This window comes from Cydia strobilella, chromosome 5 (genome assembly GCF_947568885.1).
Source record: "Cydia strobilella chromosome 5, ilCydStro3.1, whole genome shotgun sequence".
Lineage (NCBI taxonomy): Eukaryota > Metazoa > Arthropoda > Insecta > Lepidoptera > Tortricidae > Cydia > Cydia strobilella.
In genome coordinates this window covers 11,643,396-11,669,789 of record NC_086045.1, presented here as the reverse complement: position 1 = coordinate 11,669,789, position 26,394 = coordinate 11,643,396, and the positions used below count along the sequence as shown (strand labels likewise).

At 37.8% G+C, this 26,394-nt stretch overlaps 1 protein-coding gene across 1 annotated transcript in view; it reads left to right on the top strand.

The window, feature by feature from the left end:
- Window positions 1–26,116, top strand: part of LOC134741668 (1-acylglycerol-3-phosphate O-acyltransferase Pnpla3-like) — a 64,676-nt gene extending 38,560 nt beyond the window's left edge. The window contains exons 6-9 of the mRNA XM_063674532.1: window positions 2,270–2,452; window positions 18,456–18,582; window positions 23,774–23,903; window positions 24,443–26,116. Of these exons, the coding sequence (XP_063530602.1) occupies window positions 2,270–2,452; window positions 18,456–18,582; window positions 23,774–23,903; window positions 24,443–24,606 (604 nt within the window). The 3' untranslated portion in view covers window positions 24,607–26,116. The remainder of the gene's footprint in view (window positions 1–2,269; window positions 2,453–18,455; window positions 18,583–23,773; window positions 23,904–24,442) is intronic.
- The last annotated feature ends 278 nt before the right edge of the window (window positions 26,117–26,394 follow it).

Genomic DNA, 26,394 nt, shown 5'->3' with positions numbered 1-26,394 from the left:
GAGAACTAAGCTCGAGGGCTTGTTGAGATTGTGCTGCCAAGCAGGAGTGCGAGCATCGGAACCATTTCAGAAGTTGTGCAATCCATCCGGCCCAGGACTTTTCCATTTCTGGGTCGTGCGAATGGCACAACTTACGTCATCGGGGCTGATGGTGACTGCCCCAATTGGTTCAATGGACTCGCACTCATGCTCGACAACACTCATCCAACTCCCCTCGGTGTGTCCGACAGGCACCGACCAGATGCTACGCCAGAAGTCAGTCATGACAGTAGCATCTGGCGGCTGCGTGTCGGACGCACAAAAGTTGGTTTCCTCCCACTTTCAGTACACCTTCCTTTGGTCACTCTGAAAAAGACGATTCTGCTGGAATCCACACGCTCTCTGTAGCGCCGAATACGGTTTGCCCATGCATATACTTTATGCTTAATATTATTATTATTATAATCATAGAGTAACTTATACTAGAGCGGAACTGTCATAGTAAATTTTGTAACCCCAGTAAATTCACTGCCATCTGTCGACACACTTTAAAACTAAAAATAAATATTTATAAAAATACGATAAAATGTATTTAAATATGGATAAATGATTTTTTTTATTTGCATTAATTATTTTTATGATTTTGACCCATGTTCTTACACTGATATGCGTTAAAATTATAAATAACAAACGAAACCGTCAACGCCCTCTATACGAGTGTAGGCCAAAACTAGTGGCGCCCTCTGATCGAGAATCAAATTTTCGTGATTTTCGAGGCACGTTTTTTCCTTAGACTGTATCCATCTATTACGGAGTTATATTATATCTATCTTTGTTATAATAGAGGCGGATACCGAAATTTAGAACATTTTCTCACTCGCTTTGTCTCGCATCGTTGGTGGAAAAACACAATTAATCTGCCACTTGCACGTACCTCCGTCTCAATATTGGCTAATTTTATTATTGGATGTTAGGGTGGCGGGCTGGCGGGTGACACTTCATTCTACGGTTTTTCGACAAATCTAAATATCAACTATCATTACTGCTTATTCTGTTGTGTTACTGTTGTCCGTCCGTTCGACTATTTTATTTAGCAATGTGGGTATAAGGACTTTAGACATAGATTAATACAAATAGGAAATGGCCGAATTCATATCATTCTCTTATCGTTTGATTTGATTAATCTATGTTTATTGCTTTAACGTCCTTAAGATAATTATAACACTCCATTCCTTCCATTTCAAGCTTTTAGATAAAAAACATTTGATTATTTTAGGCTATAATTTAGACAACACAACACAACTCTTTAGTTATTTATCAGCTAATCCTGGATACTTTCGATTAGAATTAGATTAATTACTAGAATGTTCCCTCAGACGTAGGTTTTGCGTTAATCATCTTTTAAGCCCCATCTAGGCGGTTCTTGAACCAATATTGCACTTGTATGTGCATTCCCGTTGTCAGGGAGATTTTGGGATTATACTGAGCAACTTTTAATATGGGACCAACCAAGAAATCGCGAAAAAAATTTTTACCCTCCCATAGAAAATGGACCAGCCAAAATATATGAAACAGCCAAAAAATTTTTGGCCATTTCAGGGTTGGTCCCAGAGTAAAACCTCCCTGGCAACGGGAATGCACATATTTTGAACTTTCTTGAACTTGCAATATTGGATACAATTCTAACTACAGAGTACAATGTATTCAGTCGATCGACCAAGTACCGCAATGTAACGAAAATTGCATGCAAGTTCTTGAACCGTCTAAATGGAGCTTTAATAAATAGGGCAATACTTAGTTTATTAAAAGAAACATCGTATTTAAATGTTTCATCCAGAACATCTACAATCAACAAAATTATTAACTGTGCTCTCCTGCAAATAGGTATATATGTCTGTATTATCTATATACATATATATGACGGAATATATGAACACGTTTAACTGACTCTCAGTAAACCCTTTTTTGCGTGGTCATAGGTCATTAAACATGTGTGTACGGTCGGTGCCCCAACTTAAGTAACCACGTCTCCATACTAATTGTATAGAAAATTGGATACTTATGTTAGGGCACTGACTGTACTACATTTCTAATTAAGTGCACTTATAACCGTGCTATCATCTAACCTTAATCCAACTTTAAGAATAAGATAAGAAATTTCAAGGTTCTTTAAAATCCATATGCTTTATGCTGGAGACTAAGCTTTCTACCCACGGACTATTTACTGTGTAGCACGGACGAGGGAATGGGGCTATAGAAGCATTTTTCTAGACAATTAAATTCGTTCCAGATTTGTAGCGTGCACCCCGAAGATGTCGCGGTCGCTGTGGAAGCTCAGCCTGAACCTCGTCCAGCAGCTGCACGGGTTCGTGTACTCCGCGCACGACCGGTCCGAGGCCGCCGCGCATATCTACTACAAGCTCACCATTGACGCCAAGAAGGAAGTTGCGGACGGTCGCCAGGTGGACAGAAGGTTAGTTTATGTTTTCATACCATCATACTTCACCATACTTTCATTTCATCATACTTACAAAGTTGTTGACGAGGTCGGGCGAGTGGAGCATCTCAGTTTCAGCTTGAGAAAATGCTTTCTCTCAACCTTTCAAATCGTCGTAAAAATTGATGAGCAAGTTCGATAATTATATCTTTTTTTTTGTTAATTAAGTTTTTAGATTTTTTCATAAATTCCTACCCTTTGCGAGGTTGTAGCTCCCAGGGCCATTATTCGCTTTTAGGATTCCGTTACCGAAGGGAGACAAACGGTAGGTAGGTACTCTATTCCTACGTCTCCATCCGTCTGTCTGTCACTGGGATGTAATGTAACTCAAGAAAGCTAATTTATTATACCTAATTTGTTATTGTTTTCCACTCGTATTTTTGTAGGTACAAGCCGTTATCAGTTGCCGTGACTTTACATTACAGTATTTAGCAATAATATTGTCCTGGTAAACGAACGTGTTGACAACAATCGGAGGATTTCCGCTAACTAATCCTGACTTGTTATGTTATTGCGTTGATTATATTATATACAGGGTGGCCAAAAATATATTATGTGCATTCCCGTTGTCAGGGAGATTTTGGGATTATACTGAGCAACTTTTAATATGGGACCAACCACGAAATCGCGAAAAAAAAATTTACCCTCCCATAGAAAATGGACCAGCCAAAATGTATGAAACAGCCAAAAAAAATTTCGCGATTTCGGGGTTGGTCCCAGAGTAAAACCTCCCTGGCAAGGGGAATGCACATATTTTGTGGCCAACCTGTATATGTTTATCTACGCACATATCGTTAGTGATCTAAAATGCGTTCAGAAACCGTAAGAAATGACCAGCATTACAACCAATTTTACTATGAGAACTTTCTTATCAGTGGTAGTAGGTAAAATCTGTACTTTAATGTTATTATAGTTTGTCAAAGGACTGTCTCATTTCAAACATATACATGGAGAATCATACTATCTTTGTCTTACACTAGTACTGGCACCCAAAAGAAAAGGATGAATATAGTTTTTTTTGTTCTTATTTACTGACAATTTGGTTTGACCAACTATAAATTATAGATTTTTGTAAGGTTATGAGTTTAAATTTGGAACAGCTGTCGGAACTCCAGTGGGTCTCTATTCTAGTATCCATTATCCATAGATATTAAAACCAGTTATTTTATTTTGATAGGAACAATAACATAATGCAGGCAAACAACATTGTAAAATATTTCTTACATAAGCAACTTACACATTACTTACATTACGATTACAATTGTACACAACATTATCGTGGAATAATTATTAAGCTAAATACTAATTTTGACTATAAAATCTTCTGTTATTAAAGTTCATAGTAAAAACACAATAAATTGTTAGTACGGTAAGATAATAAGTATTTACTTACAAATTTTGAGACAGCAAAACATTTTTGAACTTAGGTAAAGAAAAACTCAAAATATCAAAATCAATATCTAAGTTATTATATAAACGACACATTCTAAAGACGGGCGCATTATTGGATACATTGTTATTAGGAACCGTAGCCAAGGCAAACAATTCGAGGTTCCGTGTTCTCTTACTGTTGGCTCTGATGGAAACATAATCCATGAGGTTACTGTCGAGACCACCATGCACAATTTTATGAAGTGTAACCAGATTGACAATATCGATACGAAACGTCAATTCAGTGTGCTTTTTTTTAAATATAAACCGCACGGCATTTGATCTTGAGTGACATGAGAATAGGGACTTCATTTGTTTATAATAAAAAAATAAAAAATCGTCTTGACGGAGGATCGAATTGCCACCATTACTGTTGTCATTTGTTTGTTGTTATTTTGCTGTTACGAAAGTAAAATTGTGAAAAGTTGTTTGTAGTTTACATTTTAGCTGAAAATATGAGTAGTTTGTTTCAGTATTTGTTCAAATTTATATATTTACTTATATTTACTCGGTCGGAGTGGCAAGCCTTGGGGGAGGCCTATGTCCAGCAGTGGACGTCTATCGGCTGACATGATGATGATGATATATTTACTCGCTAACGCTCGTTTCATAAAGCCACACTTGTGTTTTTAAGGCCTCTCATTATGTATCAGTTGCATAAACTACTATTATATAATCCTGCGAATTTCCTTTAGCCACCAAGGGTGGACTTGGTCAAATTCTAGTTATTTTTTGCAAATAAAATACTGAAACTTATTTATTGTACATCCAACCCAGGGCCCGGGGGGGGGGGAGGTCATGTCCCCCTTATTCCACTCCCTGGATCCACCTATGTTAGCCACCTTCAGGCTGCATCACCAGTTGAGCTTCTTGTGAGCATATTATTGCATTGTCATCAAATAACAAGATTGATTTTGTTATATTGTTTCGAGCAGGTGATGGGAGTAGTATAGTGAAACATAATGATATTATAAGAAGTATAAGTGTGATAGTATAAGAACGTATATTCTCTAAAAACCTTCCAATATATACTTACACATTAGGTTGCGCTGACACAAGCAATATGCGTTTATTAAACCAGTGTTAGTTTACTGTTAAACACTGCAAGTGGCTAATTGCCATATTACAGTCATCAATGTACAGAATTCTTATTGTCATCTCAATATTCTCAATTAGACACCTAGAAGTAAATCAAATTTAAGTTAGGTTACAAAACTTCAAAGTATAGTTACTAGGTCAAGTGGGGTGTCATTTGAGAGAGCTTTATATATTAAAAAATATTTTTTTTCCAGTGAAAAAAAAAAGATTTCTGAACTAGTGGTGGCTAATGGTCGGGGAGCCCAAGAAGGGATTTTTGGACTCACTCGAGCGCGTCAGATATGGGGGATATCTTGCATCCTGTTGAGTACCTCCACCAAGTATGCGTCCTTGACCGCTGTCGGTGCTGCTCGGTAGCAGGAAGGCAAGGACAGCCCGTCAGAATAGTTACCTTGAAATACTCGAGCGCGTCAAATTAAGATATGTTGGATTAATTACTTGTTAAATAGTGCCCATTTCAATAATCTGACGATTTTAGCGATCCGTAAAGCGAGTGGCAGGGTCACAAACTTACTCGAGCGCGTTCGATTTTTATTTTATTTTGAAGGGAATAAATCAAGAATAACTAAATAAAAATCTGCCGATTTGAGCAAGCAGAAATGTCAGAAATCGTTTATGAACTTTAGTGCACCCAGCTCTTTTTCCCTTTAACTTTTTCGCCATCTCTGATTAAAAATATTCGTTGTTAACCAACATTTATTTAGAAATCTTCAAACTGTGATATGTCGTGAACCCCTTAGTCGATTTGGATCTACTTAGCGGCATTCTGCTCAGTTTTTTTAGGTACAACAAAGTTTACAAATAAAATAAATACATAAGTACGACAGGATTTTTAAAAATTTTCTTGAAAAATTAAAAATATTTTTTTCAAATCGTCAGAATAAGGATACTGCTCCACATTATCGTCAGATTAAGGTTTTACAATAACTGGTACATCAATCTGAACCTGTCTGTATAATAATCTGACACGCTCTAGTATTTCAAGATGGCGGTTTTTTTTTGCAACTTTGTGACTTTGCCATTTGCTTACGGCTCGCTGAAATCGTCAGATTATTGAAATAGACACTTTTGTAGGGTCCATTAACACAACACACCACGGTAACAACCCCTTTGAATATCTGACGCGCTCGAGTAAATTCTTTTTTTTTTTCAAATTTTCTACCCTTCCGTATGACTACCCTGCCTATGTAAACCGGCAGATTAACATACCCTTGTTATCAGAGACATATTGCGCGACTGACACTTCCAATATCTGACGCGCTCGAGTGCACATGGTGTTTTTTTTTACATTTAAAAAAATCTGTAGACGCTTTCCTGCTCGCTAAAAAAGAAAATATTATATACTATGTTTTTAAAAGATTAATTTATTTATCAAAATTACAGTACATTATTATGAAATATGTCAAACTTCACTGATAAGTAGGTCCTTTGTTTTAGATTTATCATTTAATTAAAATGCATAAAAGGATTAAATATTAATGTAATGACCAATATCTAATCAGTAACCTTCAGCATTGCGTTTATCTTCCTGCATCCGTGTACTCAAACGTTATCTTTAGAAAACGGGCCAAGTGCGAGTCGGACTCCGTCGTTTGTTATATGGGAGCCCCACTTAAATATTTATTTTGTTTTGTTTTTTAGTATTTGTTGTTATAGCGGCAACAGAAATACATCATCTGTGTAAATTTCAACTGTCTATCTATTACGGTCACATCACGGTTCATGAGATATGAGCGCCGCCGCCGCCGACAAAATTTTCTATCGGCGTGGCATCGGCGTGACCTTGTTAGATACACTTTCATACAGCCCTTTCCGCGATAAAACCCTTTCAATGGGCGACACTTAAACACGGCTAACACATTGAAAGACTTTCCCTTTTGAACTGCAAGCCCATTCATACCCTTACCTTTGACTAACCCTTACCGAAAAGCTAACCAAAAATAAGGCTAGCTCTTAATAAGGGTTACCCTTATCTTTAAGCGCTTTTTATAAAAGTTTCCCTTTGCGTGAAAGAGACAGGATTAGTATATATCTACGGTAGTGTATGAAAATGAAAGAAAATACGTGCCTAGTCAAAGAACGCCGCCGTCGATCGCTCGGATTCGAAGTATGTGTGCTTTATGAACAAGGTAGACGACTTAAATTAGCACGCTTATATGCTAAAAGGGAAGCCCTTTATAAGGCTAACCCTTATAAGCAATATGCAAGGTGTTGGTGAGCGGATGATAAGGGTTTTGTAAGGGTATTTGGTCTACCGATTACTCAAATGTGGTAGCTTTATATAAGGGTTTTTAAAACCAAAACATAGGGTTTCGTCTGGCAAAGGGTATGGTGAGTTAAGCCTTATGCAATACCCTTATAAAACCCCGATAAGGGATAGCGGGCCGGTCCCTGCTTTCATAGTGTAGATCTTTAACGGCGCCACTGCGAATAGTTTATAGACATTCAAAAGGTATTTTAGGTCCATATAATTAAAAAATCGATGGTAAATAAATGCAAAACTTTCTGTCTGGTAACCGCGCTACTAGACTTAGGGCAACGAAATATTTAGGACATTGTTAAAACTGAAGACGATGGTCAGTTAAGTTATTGTTGTTAATGGTTCCGGGTACTTATACAACATTTATAAATAAAGCAAATATACCTATATAATTTCGGAGGATTAGTTTACTCAATTTGCATGCTGTGCTTTCTTTTGCCTATGCTGAAACTAACAAATAGCAGCTTGCGATTCGGTGGCTAGGCAATGGCAATGAAAAAGAAATAGGCGATATAAAGCCTAACCTTCAATGTCTATTCTGAGCCATCATAGTGGCTTGGCGGAACAGGCTTTAGGTTACTTTACGCTCATGTCGTCGCAGACTGAATGCACTGATACCAAATATGTCCATGTCTGCGACGACATGAGCGAGAATCGATTTCCAGAAGACTCTAGACCAAAAACCGCACTATCATGGAAATGTTGCAAAAATATTATTTAACAATTGAAAATCGAATGTCATAACCATTTTATTTGATAGTTTTAGACGTTTTAGTTAATTGTAAACTTTCAATATAAATATGTTCATTATGCCGCTCAGCGGCCGCCTTTGGGAGTGGCGAGCAGAGTAGTCGCCCGGGGCTTGCAAAATAAATCAAGCAATTTTTCTAAATATTTTAGACGCAAAATTATGCATTGTTAAACGTCTTTAGGTGTAAAAAGGGTTTAAATTTCAAATATTAAGCGTTTCCATTTCCACGTCCAAAGGTCCGGCCGTTGGCTTCGCACGGGAGGGCGTCGGAATCGGGTCTCATTTAAACTTGGCCATTGTTCGAATTTCAAGCTTTGCTTTCGCATGGAACGGGTATACCTTAGTGGTACACAAACACAAAAAATTTAATCGTGCGGATGGGTTTAAACTGTCAAATATGTGAAATCCTATGATTTGTTTGTGTAAAAAAGTGGTATCCGAATCAAACACGTAGAGTGACACTGTTAGTGTAGTGTGCTTGGACAGGCCAACGAGTATGAATGCGACCGGTCAGACCGGTGGTAATGTTGAAAGAGAACGCAGCCGACGCGCACGAATGAGGGTAGACCGGGAGCGGTCTACACAACTTTGACAGTTTTGACACCCACCCGCTATCTTCAGTTACCCGTGCACAAGATGCATGTAAGTTGTAACTGCGTCGAAATATCGGGAGCCCAAAACAATACAGAAGGTATTATAGATGTAATCATTTCAAATTTCAACTGAGCTAATGCACTTACCTGTACTAACAATGGCATTGTATTATTACAATACTATTCTGCTTTTGTTTTCGTAGCCGCCAACTATAGTTACTTACAAAATAAGTTAGAAGTGCATTGCATGTATATTGAATTTTTAACCTTATTCCTTGTTGAATGGGGTTAAAATGGTCTAAAAACATGTTGTAACTAATGGTTTTCTACAGTGCATTCGTTTTGGGTGTCAACGGTTGTAAAATGCAAATAAAGTTATGTTAGCCATTATCTAGTTAGTGTATTTTGTATTCTATTGTTAAAAAAATTGAGTCGTTAATCTATACTAACATTTCAAGGCGGTTATAATCTGCTTTTACTAGGCTTTTGCGAGGTAGTTATCCTAATTTGTGGTTTACCACTCAATGGCATTGTATTCTTGAGACTCTTTGAGTAAACAGGTAAGTGCATGAGCTCAATATGATTCCATCTTATAATCACGGTCCATATCCAGCAGCAGTATCATGGTCGCATTTTTATCACCTGTCATGCCATGCGTCAGTTTCGCACTTACATATTTGTTTGAATTGAACGTACGTGACAGGCATGGTGACAAATAAAAAGAGCCGACCATCTTAGCCCTACTGGTCAATATAAGTCTATTATCTAGGTAAGTATGTACTTCAAGTTCAACGTCAGCACTTTCAAGGACTCGATTTCGTGGAAGAAAAAAACATTTCACAAAAATTTCAGATACCTATGTCAACTTCCATGTTTTCTAGAGCTACCTTTCTTTGGGTAGGTATACTTATATTCCGCCAAATGCTCAAATATAAATAATGCTATTTGGCATAATTAGCAAAGAAGGTTTTCCGTAGCTACGCTCAAGTTTCTACTATAGAATTTCGCTGCGCTCTGGATTAACTACGCCTCAGAAAGCGAAAAAGATAATTGTATTTTGGCTTCAATCTTTATCACTCTACAAGCCTCGCAGCCAGGTAATTGAATGCCATTTGCGTTACATGTTGCAATTTGATCGATCGATTGAATTCGTTGCACCTTGGACCTACTTAGCCGATAATCTAAAATTGCACGCTAGGTATTTGTTGCAACGTGAGTAGAGGCTTTTATGACGAACATTTTCAACTTGTCGGAGCTTGATTGAACGCATATACTGCTCCTTGTTTTCATCAACACGTGTTTAATTGTTATGTTATCAGTGCGTCGTATTTTATTTATCGTCGTTGAGTCATTTATTTCCAAATATGACTCAACGACTATAGTTATTTGTTTTACAAGGAGGCAAAGTTGTTGTTTAACCTCTCGTGCCCCGTTTTCTAAGGGGACCTTGCATTTTTGAGACAAAGCAAACCGTTTGGAACAGGTGTTTCTGGGGGTGATTTAAGCTGATTTAGCCCGGTTGTCATTGTCACAAGGTTCCCTCCAGCAGGTAGGCAGGGGGAGGGGGGAAGTGCCTCCGGCGCGCCTCACTCTAAGCTTTATATCTGCATATACATACTTACTACTGCATACCACTATATCAAGTTTGGTATCTTTTTCGTATAATTCGAGGATGAATTTTTCACTCACTTTTTTGAAAATCCTCTACAGAATTAAAACTGTGAGGATTGGCTCTAGACAAAACCTACCTACCTAAACTACCTACCTGTGAATAGCCCAGTTATCTTACTAAGTATATAGTTTTTTTTGTTCTTATTTACTGACAAGCGGTATGTCATAGTAAATTTTGTAACCATTGTAAATTCACTGCCATCTATTGACATACTTTAAAACTAAAAATAAAGATTTATAAAAATACGTTAAAATGTATTTAAATATGGATATATTATTTTTTAATTGCATTAATTATTTTTATATGATTTTGACCCATGTTCTTTCACTGGTATGCGTTAAAATTGTAAATAACAAACGAAACAGTCAACGCCCTCTATACGAGAGTAGGCCAAAACTAGTGGCGCCATCTGATCGAGAATCAAATTTTCGTGATTTTCTAGGCACGTTTTTTCCTTAGACTGTATCCATCTATTACGGAGTTATATCTATCTTTGTTTGACCAACTATAGTAAACTTGTCAAACATTTTTCTTTTATAACTGTAAAAAAAAAATGTTTGTGTCACGCGGCGTACATACCTGCGTTGTATTTAAGAGCCGTATGCAGCTTTTAGGATTTTTAAGTATGTTTAGATAATTTTTGATAAGTTGTTATTCTTCTGGTTGTAGATTACATTAATAAATTACTTCTGAACGTGATATATATAAACTGAAATAAACTAAAACTAAACTGAAAAATAAACTGAAACTGAAATAGTAGTGTGTCTACTTGAAAAAACACAAATTAAAATATTTTCATAGAAAATAATTTAATTTGTTCTTAGAGTGATATATATATACAAATATAAATTAAATATATAAATAAACATGTTGGGAAAACTTTCGCCAGTAGTTATTATAAATGAGATAAAATTAACATAGTTAGATGTTTGACAAAAAATGTGGGTTAAAATAAAATATCTATTGTTCGCAATTGCCACTACATGCACGTAGGTCCGTGCAGTTGCACGTTGCACCTCCCTGCGCATTTTGTTTTGCAGCGCCAAGGAATAAGCAGCAGCCGCCGCAGGTAGGCTTGTCCATATGGGCTCCCAATAACCATTTTGTTTGGACCAGCCCCAGTCAGCAGGGCATGGTAGCTGTTGCAGAGGGGCTATAATCTGTCCCCAAACATAGCCTCTTTGGTAAACTACACGGAGAACATGTTTACGTAGCGCATCTTCCGTTGGAGGCAGATTCTCTAACTGGAGATTTCTTTTTGTAAAAAGTACTCTTCGGCACTCATTTACACTCGTACTTGTACCTGATCTAAAAACAGTTACAAGTAACAAGAGGAAATGGCATAGTAAAGAATCACCAGTTCCTCTCGTGCCATGCTATTGCAGCTTCTTTAGGTAACCTTTGTAGGTCCTCCATTAATTATAAATAAAATAAATATGTCACCGCAGTACGAGACAGGTCACCTGGGCAATTGGTCACGTGCTGCTATACATAAATATTTATGTAAATAGATTTATACAACTTGACAATGATGATGAATTGATGATGAAGAGTTAAATCAGTAGATCACTAATTGTTTCACACGATCATTCGATACAATACATAAGTTTGTTATCTTTAAGGTGTTGACTTCACAATAAGCTTATTTAGTGGTTAGGTTAATAATAGCGATGTCTCAAAACTAAATTAGTGCTTGCGCTTTCATACCCAAGAGCAGATAGAATAGTGGCGTGATCCGAAACTGTAATTCAAGACCAAAAATTCTACCACAAGGTTGCCACTGCAATAAAATGTTAGTGTATATAGTATTTTCCTTTTTTACAAAGAAACACGCCAAGATAATTTATTTATTGGTAATTTTAATTCTATGATTTAAAGAATTAATTGTATTTATTTATTATTACATAAATACAAACAGTCATAATAAAAACATGATTTTTAGTCGCAAAGCTGATATTGCACTCGCAACGCTTCGGGTATTCATAACATTTGGTGCAATAATTTACGAACTGGAGTTAAGAACAAACTTAGATGTAATTTATAAATTTAAGTTATTATTTAACTTTAAATAAGCGTTCCTTTTTATCCCTAAATAGATGTATTGATGAAAAAACACGAAGTGAAATCGTGAATAAGTTCATTAAAAATTTCTTGATGTTAGTTGTCTGTTAAAAATAAATAAGAGTCGGCGACACAAGTTTGTACCATTTTTTTTTTGGCGAAAAAGACATTTCAATAGTGATGAAGCCAATATAAAGAAGCATATTGCAAAAAGGTTGGCGAAACCTGAAATGTTTACTTGACAGTGACATAAGTGACTGACACTTTTGACAGTGACGTATCTGTCGTAGATTTTTTGGTTTTGAATTCCAAGGTAAGTACATATAGGTATGTCGTTAGTAACGGCAACTGCTAAAGTGGCCAAACCATGTGACAAAGGTATAAGTATGGCCACTTTGGTCGTCACTATTTATTTGATGCTGACTGTATCAGGTGCTAGTGAACAGAAAGCGTAAATATTTTTTTTTTAATTGTTTTCTAATGTTTCAGTTTTTCATTTTAAATAAGAGAAATATTACTTACACTTAACTACAACATTATCAAACGTTATTGAACAAAGTATTTGTTATCCATGACCCATTTCTCTTGTATTGTCTTGTTACCAGGAATGTCTTATCGCAACAACTGTGTTAACATTTGTTAAAAGAGGTCTCCCCTTCATGCGGCGTCTAATTTGGTGGATATGTTGAAACAACACATATGTCGATCGAATCACCAAATACATATGGCATAAGTAAATTAAAAGTGAAGTGTAGGTACCTAATGAATTGTATTTTAAAATGCTTTTAATATGTACCTATTACAATACATGGGTGTATATGTAAAGACCGGACGACAATGACGCAATGATTAGTTATCCGTTTAGTTAATATAGTATACGCTAGATTAGCCCAATCCTACTTATTTGAATGTTTATGCCAATTTAGATTTATATGTGTGGTTTTTCATATCATAAGGTGCTGTGGTTGCCATAAGGTGTACTTTCACTTTGCCTAACCATTATTATCATAAGCCGCAGCATTAGCTTAATGTATTCCTCTGCTATGCTTTTTAAAACCATCTGTGTACCAAATATCGGTCAGGATCACAAGGTGCTCCCCTAGCGGGTTTTGAGAGCGAGACACAGACATCGCCTACGAGTGCTACGCCGCTACTACGAAAAGCGTAGCAGATGTAAGTTAGCGGTTGTTAATTCCGATCTATTATTGTACCTGTGAACCGGCTTTGACGTCCGGAATTTACCGGTGGATCTCAAACTGTGCGTCGCAAGGCATATTTAATTTGCAAAATGGCTATATGTGGAAGGTGTGGTGAAGAGGTGTCTGACTCTATCAAGTGCACAGCTTGTTTTCTGAGCTTCGACTACGCTTGCTCTGGAATAACTGAAGCAGGCTTTCGTAAGTTGGGTGACCGCCAAGCCACATGGCGCTGCGCAGCCTGTAAAAATATTCAGAAACCAAGCCTTGGTTCGCAGCCGGCTGCCGTGGCTGCGGCTGTCGACACTGCAACCACACCTCTGACGCTGCACGACGTGATGTCGGAAATCCACAAAATTTCAGCTCAGTTGGCTCCCTTATCCACGGTTGTTGCGGATATCCAAGCAATGAAAACTGACGTCGCAGAACTTAAGAGGTCTAACTCCAACACCTCCAAAAAATTATCACAGTTCGAAGATCGCCTCAAAAAAGTTGAGGCCTCTAATGAGAACGGTGCGCTCAAGTCTCGGAGTCTTGAGGTTGAGCTCAACGAAAAAGATCAATGGCTCAGATACAACGACATCGAAATAAAAGGAGTACCCCTGAAGAATAATGAAAATCTCATTGAGATTTTGCAAAGAATCGGTACAAAGGTAACTTACACAGTGCCCAAAACCAGCGTAAATTATATAACCCGAGTGTCTTCACGTGGTGAGAATGCATCAAGGCAAAAGTCGATTATTGTATCGTTCACGAACGGATACACGAAAGAGGATTTTATCGCAGCGTGTCGCATCTGCAAGACCATCACCCTCGACGACATTGGCTTCCAGGGCGCCGGCAGGGTGTACGTTAACGATCATCTGACGGTCAAGAATAAGATACTCCTGAATAAGACAAAGGCCGTGGCTAAGGAGAACAATTTTCAATATGTGTGGGTGAAACACGGAAAGATTCACATTCGGAAAACCGATTCTTCGCCAGTACTGCAAGTGAGAACGGAAGAAGAACTCTCGAAGCTTCATTGAAACTACGGACCCCCTCAACTAATTTGCACGGTCACTACCAGCCCGCCGTCCTACTACGTGACTTTGTCAAGAACAGTTTGAGTGTCACTGGTCTAGCTCGCCTCATTGTGGCAGACCGTCTGCGCGGGAATCTCGCGATCACTAGTTACCTACTACGAGTATTATCTGTTACAAAAGACTTGTTTTTGTTTATGATTGCAAATAATTTTATAAAGAATGGATGTAAATGTGAACTGAACTATTGCTTACAGCTACAGATTGATGAGATAACCTACCTATTTTTGTATTATTTATTACGGAGTGTCTACTTACTAGTTTTAATTAAATTTGCGACCTTTAGTTATATATCCACTTTGCCATTGCCCTACCGTTACAGGCGCTGCCTGCCTTAGTGTTTATCATCACGGGACTTAGGACCAAAACGGACATATTCCGTAGAAATTTGCGAGTAAATCACTATGATATTATCACCCTAACTGAATCATGGTTATGCGACGGTATACGAGATGAGGAACTCTTTGATGATCGTTATTGTGTGTGGCGTCGCGACCGTGATTATAATTTGACATAGCTATCTCGCGGGGGCGGAGTGATAATTGCAATTAAACGCAGTATCTTAGCCGCAAATGTCCCGGACTGGCAATCGGCGGCCGAGGACATGTGGGTATCATTAACGTTACGTTGCCCTCGCAGTAAGTTAACCTTCAAACTTAATATTTGCACTATTTATTTATGCAATGAAAATATGGGTAACTCGTTTGCAGATCAGTTAGGTAATATCTGTGACCAGGTTGATTCAATAGTAAACAATCACCAGTTCGACAAATTTCTCATACTCGGAGATTTTAATATGAGTTGCATAAAGTGGTCTGAATCTGAATCTGGGCTAGAACCATCAAATGCCTCTGGCGACCATATAAATTATTTTCTGAAAACCTTCAGTTTCTGCAATCTGCAGCAATTTTGTTCTATTAAAAATGTTCATGGGGGCATTCTTGACTTAGTATTCTTAAATGATTATGTTTCGGTATCACCCTGTATCGACCCACTAGTTCCTGAGGACCCGTACCATAAAGCACTATGCACAACTTTGTCTTTTGTGGATCTCCAACTACTCACTACCGCTATACGTACCATATTTGCATTTTATCGCGCTGACTATAACTCAATTAACAGAGATTTGCGGGCTTGCGGCTGGCCTGCGGTTGTAGGCTCAGGTGACGTCGAAGAGGCGGTCAATTGTTTTTAGAAAATTATATATGGTTTGCGAGATAAGTACGTGCCTAAAAAAATGGTAATAATACTAACTATCCACATTGGTTTAGTCGCGGGCTTATACGGGCAATAAAGGAGAAGTACAAGTATTTTAAGAAGTTTAAGAATTAGACAAGTACACCTTTGAATTACTTAGAGATAGGGTCAAGTTACTCGAACAAGTGTGCTATTCCAAATACATAAGCCAAGTTGAAGACTCGCTAAAAACCAATACGCGTTATTTCTGGTCTTTTCTGAAAAGCAATAATAAGGATTCTTCTTTTCCTGCTTCAATGTCTTACTCTGGCTTTACCTCGGACACTGGTGTAGGCATTAGCAACTTATTTAGCGATTACTTTCACTCTACTTTCTTAACTAATAATGCTTCACCTGGTTCTTACCCGCTAGATGAGCCTGCAACTTCTGTTATTGCTGATATTGCATCCATCGAAGTCCAGCCTGACCAAATAATGAAACTTCTTAAAAGTCTCGACCTTAGCAAATCTGCCGGGCCTGATCATCTTCCAGCTGTTTTCCTTGTCAATTGCTCTGAAAGCATCTCGCAACCACTAGCTATACTTTTTAATAGATCACTTTCAGAGGGAGTCATTCCACGATTATGGAAATCTGCATTTGTTACACCCATTCATAAAAAAGGAAATAGGAGTAATGTTGGGAATTACCGCCCGATATCTAAGTTGTGTCTTGTATCCAAATTACTTGAGCGCGTGGTTTACAACCAGGTGTATGCCTCTCTTAAACATGTATTCTGTCCCTATCAACATGTTTTTCTTAAACAAAGATCTACGGATTCCAACCTTATTTTATTTAATGATTACCTGTCACGTAGCTTGGATAATGGAGATCAAGTCGATGCTGTGTACACAGATTACAGCAAGTTGTTCGATCGCATTGACCATAATCTGCTATTACAAAAACTTTTATTAGTAGGTATAAGAGGAGACCTCTTTCGATGGTTCTCCTCCTATGTATTGAACAGGTCTCAAGCGGTTGTTCTGAACGGATTCTTATCATCGTGGGTGGAAATCCCTTCAGGAGTGCCCCAAGGATCTCTTCTTGGACCACTATTATTCACCATTTTTATACAAGATATTTCCCAATGCTTTATACACTCAAATATTCTTTTATTTGCCGACGATATGAAAGTCTTCCGGATAGTCAATAACGCTCTTGACGCTACTTACCTTCAAGAAGATCTTCTTAGACTAGATCAATATTGCGCTATCAATAAACTAGATATAAATTTGTCCAAATGTTTTGCCATCTCCTTTACTCGAAAGCGTAATGTCCTTAATTATAACTATATGTTTAAAAAGGAGATTATTTCCAAGTGTAGTGAGATAAGGGACTTGGGTGTCTTAATGGACAATAAGTTGATTTTTGATCGGCACGTGGATTCAATAGTCAATAAAGCTTTTAAGGCACTTGGTTTTATCACAAGATCGTGCAAGAACTTTAATAAGTTAAAATCAATTAAAATTGTCTATTGCGCATTTGTAAGAAGTCATCTCGAATACGCCTCTCAGTTTGGAACCCTTGTTATGACACCTATATTTCTAAAATAGAAAGAGTTCAAAAAAAGTTTATTCGTTCTCTAAAATTTAAATTCAAAATTCCAAAACAAAGTTATAAACAGCATTGTGCAAAACTTCATCTGCTACCTCTCTACATCCGGCGTAATATATCCGACGTAATTTATATTATGAAAATTGCTTAGAACCATGTAGACTGTCTTGATCTACTAGCCAACTTGAAGTTCGCAGTCCCCCCACGCATATTCTCTCGCACCAAAAAAACCTTCCATATTCCCTCCGTTCATACTAATTACAGGAAAAACTCCTTTCTTCTAAGAGCTGGTAGGTCTTTCAATCAGCTTTGCAAACATCATGATCTCATCGATCTGTTCTGCGATAGCTTTAGTTCGATACGTAAGCTAATGACTCAAGACTTTTGCCACTGTTAATAAGTGTTAACAGTGGGAAAAGTGTTAACTCAACACTGTATCTCTATCCTGTTCTTTTTTTCTCTCTTTTGTTCTTCTTGTTCACTGTTTAAACCAATTTTCCCTGTCTAGTAAGATAAGTAAAGTATATTTATAAGTTAGTAAGTATTATTAGAGTTGTCATTTCGCACGCTATGCACTTTACGCAGTTTCTATCTGTGGAAACTTGTAATTGGCTCACTGCCTTTATGTTATTACCTAACGTGTTACTTTAGCTGTAAGTTTTCCTAATAAAAAAAATAAAAAATATGGCTTCCCTCTTCGACGTACATTTGGTCGTTGGTCCATTTGTCTCTAGAAGGTATTTCTACTGTATACAGTTTGGTAAAATGACATTCGGTGTGCATGTCATCAGTGGGCATGCTAAGGGTTTTATTTGCAAAAACCCAGGCCTTTTGTTTGGTTAGTGCTTGAGAGCGCCATTTTGGCCTGTTTAGCGTGCATATTCTGTAGACGCACTGCTTGGCCTCCTTTTGCACCGGCAAGTGGAGTGGTCCAGCAGTGCATCTAGGGCCGCCCCCCGTGTCGTTTGCGGTTTTCTGTAAAAGTTTTGTGATACACCAGCAACGATTTTAATCGTGTGCTTAATGTTTTATTCTGATTTATTTTCAGAAGAGCGAGCGAGATGCGCATATCGTACGGAGACGTGCTCGCGGACGACACGTTCGAACACATCCTCAGTGTGACGTCACACAACGACGCACTCCTGGCTTATTACTACCTCGACAGCGACAATAAGGTGAGAAAGCTGAGAAACTCATTTCCTGCTAATCTATTCCCAGTCAACTATAACTTGGATCTTTTTAAATCGAGATTGAATATACATCTTTTAGGTAAGAAATAAGCATGCTGCATCGGCACTTACAATCGTGAGATTATCGTCAAATGCTTACCTTTTTTAAATAAAAAAAAAAACTTCTTATCCAATTATTATGTCGTTGTACCAGTCTGCGGACAAATTGTTAAAATCAGTAGGCCGACTAATGTAAGATCCTACTTGACAAGTAGGATCTTACAATTAGTACTTGTACTTGAAAATGCATACAAATTGTTGATTTTACAGAGCCGACATCACAGGTTGCGATTTGCGATTGCGACCCATCGTGAGGTTTATCTCTTCCCCTCTTGGCCTTACTTTGTTGTTTAGTTCTTATTTTAATTATTTAGTAATTTCAATCTCTAGTCAAAGCCATTTATGATTCTGTTTGCAGATATTTTATATCCATGTTCATGTTGACGTCACGAAATGATGACGCTCGCGACAGTGTACATAGTTCATACGAATCGCACCCTGCGACCCCGTCGGGTTATCGTCGGACATTCTTTGTTGTTTTAGTTTTTAGGGTTCCGTACCAAAAAGCTACAAAAGGAACCCTTATAGTGCGACTCTGTCCGTCCGTCCATCTGTCTGTCAGTCACATAGCTTAAGTAATTTGGAATAGTTATGAAGAACGCTAACACATTGAAAGTGTAATTTTTTAATATTTTTTTATTAAATATGGAAAATGCCCAATATAGAGGGGGCAAAATTTCAGTCTAGTTACTAGGTCGAACTGAGTATAACAAAACAATGTTTTTTTTTTTGTAGTGAAAAAAAATTTTACTTATGAAGGAAAATGTTTAAAAAAAACCACCCTCCCCCCCCCCCCCCTTATCTCCGAAGTTTACCAACCAAGAATTATGAAAAATTTATACAATAATAACATTATCCTAAATATTACAGGAAAAATATAGTCACACCTCTGTCTTGAATACTTTTTTTAAATAAATAAATATAATAGGAGGAGGAACATTTTGTAATTTAATTTACAATTTAAGCCCCTTTGCGGGTGTTTATTATAATTAAAATATCCATGAGATTACACTAAAACCACCTTCTTTCAAATATAAAAAATGAAATCGGTTCACATGATAAAGAATTATCCCAGAAAAACCAACATACACACAGGTCGCGTACACAATTTCGCTTATTACTCATGATTCTGGTCAAAAGTCTTTCGTGATTATAGTTACATGAGAAAATTTCAAGTTTGTACGGAACCCTCGGTGCGCGAGTTAAACAAACTCGCACTCAACCGGTTTTTTTATTATTGTTATGGGCGTTATGGCTAATTGGCAAAAACACTTGTTTGTATTGGTTAACTTATCAGCACACAAACGAACGTAATACCTATAATTCGGTATCGTGCCGTGTAATTAAAATTTGTGTACCTGTGTACCCGGATTCACTGATCTTTTAACTGCACGCGGGTCCGACGTGTCCTCGACGTGTAGTGCGATATATAAACCCCGCTCGTCCGGTACGCAATATAATAATATATGAGTTTAACATTCAATGCCGACCTGGCGCGTTTGTCTGACCAATACCCGAGCGAAGCCAACATCCGTAGGTCCGGAGACGGATTTTGGAGGGTTCGTGTAATTTGGGACCTTAACACAGCCGGGATTGATCACACGGATGCACGGGGCAGCGTGTAGCACGAATATCACGAGCCCTAAAATTTACAATGAAATATCCCGATGTCTAAACTTTGCAAAACCATAGATTTAAATAGGCATATGGTAACTTGGATAAGTTAATATGATATGATTAAACTATAACTTCTTTGTTGCCATCAATAGATATTTATGTCTTACGACTAATGAAGTTATGAGTCAAGCCTTTGTTCTAAGCCATCTATCATACGAATCGATAAAGCTAATAGTTGAAGTCTTTGAGCACAGCAGTATGATGAGATAACTATGATGAATGTTTGCTTTGTGCTTGGGCCTAAGTCTTACCATCTCTGAAGGATAAGTACACACTTAAATCATCATGTAATATGCTAACCAGTACCTATGCTTCTATTTGGGGTTGCCGTAGTTGGGTGAATGACAAGCCAAGCTCATATCTTTGCCTTTCCCTTAGAATCGCATAATAAGCTTATATTACTGATAAAAAAAATACTTTACAAATATTAACCACAACCGTGTATGGTTTCTGATTGCCATGGTTACGCCAAAATATTTTCAACCGACCGCCGCATAAGGAACTTAGGGGGCCCACTGACTATCTGTCCGCCGGACGATATCGGCCTGTCAGTTAGAACAAAAATTTGACAGTTCCGAACAACTGACAGGCCGTTATCGTCCGGCGGACTGATAGTCAGTGGGCACCTTTAAGGGCCCCTCAATATACATGATTTACGCAGACAGATACTTAAACCGAATCCAGTACCTACTACGCTGCAGCATGTCCGCCGTGTGAGAAAATATAAAACTGGTGGTGGACTTTGGTCTATTGCGTCCATATACAATACTTATAACTTGTTTTAAGTCAATGGTCTATGAGTCAAGTCTTTGTTGCTGATATTGGCTGGTCAAGCCAATGGCACGGATACGGAAATACAATCGGCAATGATAAAGATAATATCTAGTCGCGAAGCGGTTTAGATATGCGTCGGTAATAAAGCTGCAATAAGTATTTCCAAAAACGTGTTGAAAATTTCTTGCCCTACATTTTACTACTGAAATTAAAAAGAGCAAGCAAGCTTAGCAAGCTGGATCGACGATCACTACACCGGTAGGTCTAGTCTAGTGTAGTAGTCATACCTACCGTAACCGTAAGCACCGTGGATAAGTAAGTTGTTTCGATGAGAATAGGACAGCAACTAAATAACGGAGCGATTCGTATGATGTTTGTCGCGAAACGTTGGGACACTAGGCTGTTGCAGGAGCCGTTTTAGTTGATTCCATTATAGTAGAATAGTAGTTATGGAAAAGAAATCAGAAACGACCGCACGAGTGGCATATAACTAACCCCATATAGTACCTAATTAATTATTTAGTGCCTACCGTTTACCGCTAGGTCTGTTCTGCCTTTAGATAAGACTAAAAACATAATGATCATGCTACCTATTTCTAGTACTTACGCAATCACATTATCTGTAATGGCACTATTTTCTTTTGTTGATGCCTTATCGCAGTAGAAATGCGTGGCTCGGGCACGTGTCCTTTTACGTTTTTTCTTTACTTAATGTTACCTTTGCCATTTTGCTAAAAGTATGTATGTGTCTCAGTAATACGAGTATGGCTTGTATACCTACATGTATATATGGCCCTAGAGATAGTAGGAATATAGCTGCAATAATAGTTTTAATTAAGTTATATCGCTAGGTTGTTTTCGCTTTCATTTAACGTTATTACGGTAAATAAATAAATAAGCTATACGTCTGGAGACTTGGCAAAATCACATTTGACCATCATACTGCGGCGTATTCATATATGGGTGAAGGCTAGGTATACATAATACATATTATTATATTATGTACAGGGATTTTATGCCCGAATTACGGTGAATTCGTCATCGTTTAGGCTGACGTTTTTATGTGTTAGGTATTTATAGGCTGAGTTCAGTGCCGATGCCGTCACAACAATACGCCACAACAATAATAGTACAATATGATACAAGTGTGCTAAGTTGGTCATTACACACGAGGCGATATTGTGCGCGCGAGCTGTAAGCGAGCGCGCAATAAGAAAGCCGATGTGTGTAATGACCAATGCACACGCGTTTCATACGACGTTTTTCAACACACTTGCGAGAAAAAAAAGAAACTCATATTAATCAAGTTTTAATAGTTAAAACAGTTAGTATTGTGTGTTGCATCTGTCATACTGCCGGCCGCCCCTCGCCCCGGCCGCGGGCGGCGCGGCGGGCGGGCCGGCCGGGCGCGCCGGTGCCCGCCAGTCTGACCAATTAAAAAAGGCTCCCTTTCCATGCATATTATTAGCAATCAGTTACCTTCTTAACTCAGTCGGATAATATAATGAAAAAGCACGAGTGGAATAATACACTGAAAGAGCAAGCGTGTTTAATATCTAGGATTATGAGCCAAAAATCGGTGGAATAAAAACGTCGTTTTGAGCAAGTGTGTTGAAAAATAAATAAAGTACATAAAAAAGAAAGTCATGCAGACAAAAAAAAAACATTTGGACGCTAAAAACGTTTTTCGTTCTAAAACTGCCAATAGGCAACGGCATTACTCATTCAGCCAATGAAACTGTTTTAGAGAAGTTAAAAAACGATCGAATGAGTAAAATAAGCAATTTTTATCTAACATATTACTTTATTTACATAAATTTTGCCAAATTACTTTAAAAACCCATTTAATTTCTTGATAACGTTTAACTATGGCTGTACGTCTTTTTACTATGAAGGGGAGACTGCATGCGATAACTCAAAAACGGCTAAACTGTTCGGCAAAATGTTCGCTACAGTTTTCGTTTAATGTTTTTCTAAAGCTCAATTTCTACGATTTTTTACACACATGGTTCAAAAGTTAGAGGGGGGGGACACAACATTTTTTTTTCTTTCAGAGCCATTATTTTCGAAAATATTCACTTTGTCAAAAATGTTTGTTGAAAACCCCTATTCGTTTTCATACCCTAAGATAACCCACACTGTAGAGTTGAAGTGAAAATAATTACACCCCCACTTTACGTGTGTAGTGGTATACTAAACATTTTTTTTAATGTTATTGTACGACTGTCGGATTTATTGATTTATATAACATATAACCATGCCAAATTGCAGCTTTCTAGCACTAACCATCAGGGAGCAAAGCCTCGGACAGACAGACAGACGGACTACGGAAACCTAAAATGATAAAAATAGTTTTGTACATTAGCACATTGTTATTGGTGAATTATCAATATGACTTGAGACTACGGTGCCGACGCGGTTTCCTAAGGCATGTAAACAAAAGGATGGAATGGAAAAATTCGCACGCATCTGGTATGCTTCGGTCGCTCAGTTGGTTGAAAAAGAGATAGAACCGGTGTTCCAAAAGGTCGCAAGTTCGTATCTTGCCGGAAGCGGTGAATTTTTTCATTTTTCCCTGTATTAAAAAAAAATGTCAGCTATAATCGGCCCGTCTCTCTCGTTCCAGATGAAAATGACAGAGATATACGACGTGACGGACGCGGACACGGACGCGGTGCAGTCGCCGACCGAGCGCGTCGTCAACGAGCAGCTCGAATTCGACAACGACTGGTCGCGCGACATGATCGCAGATGCCGGTAAAAACTTTTACTTCGTAAACTTACCTATATTAAAGCCTGACCAGGAATATATGATCACGCGCCATGTTGCGGAATTTCACTGGAACTATTTTTTCATACTATACTGAACTGTCACTGTACTATACATGAGAATAACAGCGCCGTCTTGACAATGATCATATATCACTGTGCAGGCTTTACGAGACAGCGGCCCTGAAAGGATTGTAATGTTTCAAGAGTTGGTCTAAAATCTCAAAATGTAAATTTATTGTACTTTTTAACAAGTTGCTTCTTACTAAACAAAAATGTAGAAATAACTGCAAGAGAATAATCGGACTCCCGAATTTGACAGCCAAACTTATATTTTGAGGTAAATGAATTCTCAAATGACAAGTTGAATTACCAATTACCGCATAATGTACGAGGCCATACAGCGGTATCTTAATTCAGCTGTCAAATACAGAACACGATTTTTTCTTCGACTACACCTCTTCTGCTATTAATAACTCTTAGATAGATTTTTGTGAGATAGAGTACCTATCTTTGTGTCATTCCAGACTCGCTCGACGTGGACGGCCTCGACATGGACTCGGAGTCGCTAGGCGACCGCAACTTATTCTCGGACCCCGAGAGCGAGTGGCGCCGACACTCGCTCGCCAGCTCCGAGAGCGACGCCGAGCAGCCCGAGAGCGACCGCCACCATATCTACGAGACTTGCTAGACGGACCGACCTAACTCTGCGTGGTATTTGCAGTGACAAAGCCTAAAATGTCATTATAATTGTCAAATTTCTATGAAAACACGTTTGGTTCTGTCAAAGTCGGTGCAGAGTTACCTTATATCGACTTTAACACTAGTCTATATAGTCGAGCCTCTTAACGACACTACGCGAAACTAACTTGTAGTCCTACTTCAACTGCGCCATCTAGAGGTACAGCGCGAAACAACAGCATACTCTGAATACATAGCATCGGCGCATAAGTTTCTTTGTTAGCGATAGATAACGCGATTATAAAATAAATGTATAATCGGGGACATTTCCGGTGAACCACCTAAAGGGCAAAAATCGTTTAAACGTCTTGCAGACGGTCAGGCGATATCATTAAAGTGAGGACCAATATTAAAATGTGGGTGTTGAAAAAAAAGGTAGTTAAAGTTTATTGCCGTCCATTGTCTTTGTGACGGTCGGCATTTGCAAACTAAGATAAAGAATCCAAAATGCATCCTAATTGGTTATCTTTATGGGGAGTTGGGGAGGCGAAGCTTAGCCTACACAACAATAACTAATAACCTGTCCTTACTGCCTATTAACAAAGAATCCTAAATGCATCGTAATTGGTTAACTCTATGGGGTCCTCGCTCGTTCGTAAGGAATGTAAGGATCGAGGTAAAAAAAATCTGATGTGTTTCACCGGGAATGTCCCCGATTGTACAGATCGTGTCACCTATCTAAGGGAGGTATTCCAAAAAGGGTACCCGTCCAATTTCTTTGTCCAATGTGTATTTGCGTCTCACGTTTTGCTTAATGAGAAAGTGAGACGTAATGCACATTGGACCAAGATATTGTACAGGTGGATTACCAACCTTACTAGCATCTCGAAGTAAAAATAAAGTGACAATAAAAATTAGAATGGAATGTAATGTATAAATTATATTTACAGTACATATGGTGCTACTTTACCGCGATAATTAGCACATTACGTAACTATGTCGAAAATTTAAAGGGCCATATGTACTGTAAAAAGTTTCACGATACATGTGCGAATAGGTAATTTCCAATTTTTCGCACTTGTATCGTAATGTACTAGTATTACATAAATTGTAGAACGTCAATGATTCTATGAACTACTAAAGAATGAACGTACGAGTATATGTAGTCATAGATCCACATATTGGAAGCTAACAAAATGTTACTAATGTGTGATAATGTATACTTTGACATTTGTATCCCTTAAAAGAAGTAAAGTTGATTTAGATTAAATGCTAAATTGATATATGAAAATTTAAAAATAAACAAATCATTTTCCAGTTTTTATATGTAATATTCAGTTACAAGTTACCTTAATATTAAAGCAAAAACGTGATAATATAAATATAAATATGTTGGTTCGTTTTAGTTTAGGAATTTGTTACTTAGGTTTCAAATCTAACTGACGATATAAGAATTATGTATTTACCAATCGTGTAAGCTATAGGTATTCTAATATTATTAGGTGATGGTAATATAAATATACTTACCAAGCCCGTGAGGGCAAGCTATTATGGAAACTAAAAGTTTTCCAAAAAATAACCTACATCATATTTTTTTCATAATGGTACGACATTAATTAGACTAATATCCTCTTTGTAAACAATATAACTTTATTAAGGTATTGTGAAGCGTCAGCGATTTTGTTCTAAGTATAGACACAGAATAAATACATAATATTACTAGGTTAACTAGGTAGTAGGTACAGAAGGTTGACTCTCCAACAAAACTCGTCTATTACGATAGATATGACCGCTAGAT